Source organism: Archocentrus centrarchus, unplaced genomic scaffold, assembly GCF_007364275.1.
Source record: "Archocentrus centrarchus isolate MPI-CPG fArcCen1 unplaced genomic scaffold, fArcCen1 scaffold_98_ctg1, whole genome shotgun sequence".
Taxonomy (NCBI): Eukaryota; Metazoa; Chordata; class Actinopteri; order Cichliformes; family Cichlidae; genus Archocentrus; species Archocentrus centrarchus.
The window spans coordinates 209,103-214,406 of NW_022060307.1; the positions used below are offsets into that span (position 1 = coordinate 209,103).

The window sequence follows — 5,304 nt, forward strand, 5'->3', positions numbered from 1 at the left end:
TGCAAGAGCGAACTCCACACTATCACACAGCAATGAAAACAACTGGCACTCATGCACACAACTGGCCATATATGGTGATAAGTGAAGAGAGTAAGTGAGTGGGAGGAGTGGGAGTGGGCGTTGTTTTTTTTAAACTTTACTGATAACAGGAAAATAACCGAATTTAAAGGGTTTAAAGTTATTTTTTTAAAAAAAGGAAAATCTGGGTGCTGGGTTACTAACCTCTCAGAGGAATTTCACTTGAAATGTTAAGTCATGATTTGTGTTACAGTGCTGGTTTTTTCCATAGTGCACAGACGGCTCTCAGTAGGTGATGAACCATGTGAGGGATCAGCTGACATGAAACTATTTGCAAAAAGCTTTTCTGCTTTAAAACAAAGCTCAAAGTCAGACCAGTGATTAAATATTCACAGTCTCATAGGTGTGAGTGTGACTGTAAGAGTTTCATCATGTTCATTCCTGCTGTAAATCTGGATGTTTTAATGTGGCTGTGCATGAGGACCGACTCATTCTGTAACTTTAAGCGGATGTTAGTGTCATTATTAATGTCTGTCTCTCTTGTGTCTTTGTCCTGTCTCTCTCCCCTCACCCCCAGCAGATGACTGTGGTTCTGCTGGAGGTTTCTTCCTGTTAAAGGGAGTTTTTTGCTTCTTCAGAGGCTCATCTGATCGTGGGGTTTCTCTGTGTTATTGTAGGGTCATTAGTTCACAATATAAAGCTCCTGTTGTTGTGATTTGGGGCTGTACAAATGAATTTGGTCATCAAGTGCTCAGAATAATGATCCTGATTGTAACCTGTTTCTTTTCTCCATAGTTCACAGATTGAAGCTCAGTAACTCAGTAAGACAGTTAAACCTCTGATGCAGACACAAAGCTGTGGGCCAGAATCAGTTAAATATTCTTTCTTTTATTGGCTCTCAGGCTTTCTAAACATGTTGTTTCCCTCAGGAGGACGATCCTCTATGAGGTCAAAGCTTCCTGAATGTGAGGATCATCATTATCACAGATAATAATAAATGCCTCATGTTTAGCTTTTACTGACTGCATTAATTCTGTGTCTGGAGGGCTCGGCTCAGCCACAGAGACACTTTGTTATGTGGGCAACACGTGAGGTGAAAAGTGAAATGTGAGACACATTTAAGGCAAACAGCACTCGACAATAACCCGTGTTAGACCCACATGGTGACTTTTGGCTCACACAGCGACCCAAAACGTAGCCACGAGTCTCAAAAATGTCCCAGATTAAGTCCAAATGTGTCACAGAGTCGATTCTGCGGGACTCAGAAGGACGAAACAGAAACTTTGCTGGAATTTTTCTTTTGTAGATATGAAGACAAAAGGGCTCAAAAACAAGTGAGCTGAGGCTCCACGTCAGTCATTTGTTGACTCACACAACAGAAAATAAGATTTTCAGAGTAAACTTCTTATAAGTTTGTGTCTAAGAAAAGCCCTGCTCCTGTCAGAGAGCAAAGAAAACAAAACGGGGGGTTTTATTCAGAGAGTTTGGAGCTGCTGCAGCACCTCCCTCACTACAGCACAAAATCAGGAAGTTGCTTCCTGGACAGAACAATGAGCTTCTTTTAGTGCAATAAAAAGCTGCAGAATCATTTCTGGCAGATTTTTACTGTTTGCACAGCTGAAGTAAAAATACTTTAAGATTTCTTCTTTATTCCTAAAGTTTTCAGCCCATCCAGACGGAAACTTTCCCCTGTTTTTTCCTGCCTGTCTGCTCCGGTGTCGCCATATTGCGCGCACACTTGTGTGAACAATAGAATAAATAAATAAATAAAGGAAGGAAAAAACACTAATAAGAATAGTCTATAGAAACTTCATGTAGAACTCATTTTGGATAAGTAAATATGTCCTGTTGGGTGCAGACAGACTCGGGCTCCTCTTCTGTCTAAGTTCTCGTTTCTTTCTTTGAAATTCACTGAGCCGCTGTGAGTCTAAGTCATCTTCTCAGATCAGTTTGTTCTTCTTGGTGCCTCCCGCTGAGAGCAGCGGGGTGAGGAAGTTAAGATCGGTCTGCAAGAAGAAATAGTTCCTGTATGAAGCATTATGTTAGATCCTGGTGGCAGCACATGTACCTCATCGGGTGCCCTCTGCTGATAATTAAACACACATTTAACTCAAATGAATGAGGTCAGACGTCGATCTTCTGATATCTGGATCAGGCAGAAGTCTGAATGAGACTTTATACAGCGCAGACACAAACTGGGTTATGAACAGCAGGGTGCACTCTGCCTCTCGCTGGGATGGGGATCGTGCAGCTGTTTCCGTATCACTCCGCTGCCTGGTATAAATTATCAGCCCCCCCAGAAACGAGCTACTGATGGTTCTGTGTGTATAATGGAAAGTCGCATTGTGTGTTGTATTTTTGAGTGCGCAGTGTTTGTTTGACAGCATCTTAAACCGGTTTACGGGATCAAAAAAAGAAACTTCTACTTTAAAACAGTCTGAGGGATTAAAGGGCGACTTTCTGTGTGCACACAGAACATGGCTGACATCAGCCGCACGGTCGTCACGGCCGTGCTGTGGGCCCTCGTCTCAGCCGCTGAAGGTGAGTGGAAACCGCACATTTAACAGTTCAAGGTTATTCTGCCTGAACTCTGTCCGATGGCAGTCTGCTCATAATTAGTTGTCCACTGATTAAAAAAAGTTCCCAACATTTGTCTTATGACGTTATATCTTTCTAACTTTACTGAAGTCAGAGACCGTCAGAGGTGGGGCTGCTGGGGGTGGGGGGGTAAAGCTTTATTTTTTTCAGGTTTTAAAGTCTCACTTTTTGCTGTGGCTTTGCAGTAGAACAGGCGAAGCGCCCGCTAAGGTTTCGGGTCTATAAAGGGTTTATTAATGATGTGCGCAGCTGTTATGAATGTGGAGAGAGGATCACCTCTAAGAGGTCTCAGGGAGGATCCTTCCTCCTCAGATCAGCACGGGTCTTCTGCTCCACTGCCTCCCATTCGCATAAGAAAGTTTTGGTTCAAAGTTTGAACATTTATAATTGCTGTGAAATTTTACCTTCATGTAACCAATAATCACAGCTGATTTTTAAAAAAGCTGCTCTAAGTAGGACTCTTACCTACATGTTCACTAACCTGAGCCTCCATGTGCCTCAGTGCAGCAACATGATTGGCCTGGACCGCTTAATGCTTCTCCTTGATTGGCCTTTTTTGCCATTTTGCCATTTTTGTGGTTACTGGATTGTTTCACAAAGTCGCACTTTGACCTTTATTTTTCAGACCACAAAAACATCACAGCTGAGTCCGGACAGAGCGTCACTCTGACGTGTCGAGCTTCAAACAACAATTTCATAACTGTGAACTGGAGCAGAGCTGACCTGGGAGGAAAGTATGTGCTTTTAATCCGGGATCAGAGGCCTGACCCACACAACCAGCATCCGTCATTCAGGAACCGGGTGGATCTGCGGGACAGGCAGATGAAGGATGGAGACGTGTCTTCGATTCTGAATAACGTCACAACTGCCGATAACGGAAAATACAAATGTCAAGTCTTCATGGAGGAAACACGCTCATGGAAATCCATCAGCATCATCTACCTGAGAGTTGTTCCTCCAGGTGAGTCAGCAGAGTTCAGTGTGTCTGAGATCAGAGCTGATTGTTGATTGTTTCTAAAGATGTTGTTGAGACCGAAACCTCACACCTGTTTCTCACCTGCAGATCCACCGGGAGCCCTCAGAGAGGATCGACCTGTCGGAGTGATAGCTGCTGTTTCAGTTTCTGCTGTGATTGTTTTTGTGGCCTTTTTAATCTATAAAATTCGATCTAAAACAGAAAAAATTCCCCTGTTTCAGTCTTGCTTTAGACATGTAAGACAGTTTTTCGGCGACAAATCGGATGTTCCTGTATCATTAACAAATGTCTAAGGCTTGCTGATGTGACGTGCACATTTTGACATGTACGCGTCATGCTAGTGACCCTCTTTCATCCCCCTCCCTGAATTGCCACCTTATCGTGGTGGAGGGGTTTGTGAGCTCAGAGGATCCTGGGAGCTGAGTTGTCTGGAGCGTCCAGCTCCTGGTAGGGTCTCCCATGACAAACAGGTCCCAGAGGATGAGCCAGACTAAGAGCAATTCAACAACTTATTCTTGATCGTTTCAGTCGTGTCTGCAGAGCCTGAATCTGATCCAGTGACCTTAGTGAGATTTCTGGTTTTATAAACCAGAGAAAATAAAAGAAAAACTTTGATATAAGTAAATGTAATAAATAATAAATGGGCTTGAAATGCTGCAAACACAGAGGTTACAGTCACATGATGGCTGGTAGGGCCAGGCTAAGAGCACATGAACTCATACAAATACCAAAGAAGTACCTCGAGTACTTTGTATGCACATGAACTCGTGCACAGGACTTCAGATCACTGTTGTTGTGAACGGGTGCTACGTGAATATTATGGGATTGACAGTAACTGAATTTAACAGCATGTTTTTTTGAACTGTTTTACAGGTGAAATCTGTATCAGGTGTCCTGTAACTTCAGCTGTTATATTAATGTAGCACTGACATTCAACACAATGTGTTCATTGCAGCTAGAAATCAAAATGCTAATGTTGTTGTTGTGTATGTTATCAGGAGGTTTGTGTAAAGCACGTACAGTTTTATATTTTACTGTCCACTGAAAGCAGCAGCTTGGTAATCAGTTCATTGATCAGAATTTGATGAACTGATATTTCTCCTCAGTGCTTTGTGTGATCTTCATGATGAACGTGAGCAGCCTGACTGCAGCTTCTGTTCTGCAGAGCTGATAATAAAACTGTGTGTTTGAGCCTGTTGTCTCGCCTTTGTTCTCTCAGCCATCCAGAAACTACAATAACTCAGATTATTGATGGTGATTATCATTGCTGGTTATTAGTGCTTTATTCTGTCACACCAGAGAATACATGAGGGGGAGAGAGGAGCTGAGATCTTAATGAACTGTAAAACCTATCATAGTTAACTGAAACTAGATTTAACTAAAACAAACTAAACCTTTGAAAAAAATGAAAACAAAATTTCAAATTTTGATTGAAGCTTCAGGAGGTTCAACATGATCAAACCACATCAGCAGCATCTCCTTATTAATCAGCCCAGTGTCAGAGCAGTCAGGAAAGCTCACATCGTTCCTTCAGTCAACAAATCCTCACCCAAAGACAAAGGAGGGAAGTCTTTAAATAACGTGCAGCTCATCGCATGTCCCGGTCTGTTCGGTTATTATCGTGGTGTGAGCTTGAAACTGTTATTTCCTGTCAGAACAGGAAGGAAACTTCCTTTGAGCACAAAGGGGAAATCAGCCGCCGCTTTCAACGC

At 42.6% G+C, this 5,304-nt stretch overlaps 1 protein-coding gene across 1 annotated transcript; it reads left to right on the top strand.

The window, feature by feature from the left end:
* The first annotated feature begins 2,344 nt into the window (after positions 1–2,344).
* Positions 2,345–3,939, top strand: LOC115778044 (uncharacterized). The gene is made up of 3 exons (XM_030726069.1): positions 2,345–2,559; positions 3,242–3,577; positions 3,680–3,939. Exons 1-3 carry the CDS (start codon positions 2,496–2,498, stop codon positions 3,883–3,885), a joined length of 606 nt encoding a protein of 201 aa, XP_030581929.1. The 5' UTR covers positions 2,345–2,495; the 3' UTR covers positions 3,886–3,939.
* Positions 3,940–5,304: the final 1,365 nt, after the last annotated feature.

Coding starts and splice junctions, on each gene's coding strand:
- LOC115778044 (XM_030726069.1), top strand. CDS start 2,496: ATGGCTGACATCAGCCGCACGGTCGTCACGGCCGTGCTGTGGGCCCTC. Junction 2,560..3,241: donor CCTCGTCTCAGCCGCTGAAG/GTGAGTGGAAAC, acceptor TTTATTTTTCAG/ACCACAAAAACATCACAGCT. Junction 3,578..3,679: donor CCTGAGAGTTGTTCCTCCAG/GTGAGTCAGCAG, acceptor TCTCACCTGCAG/ATCCACCGGGAGCCCTCAGA.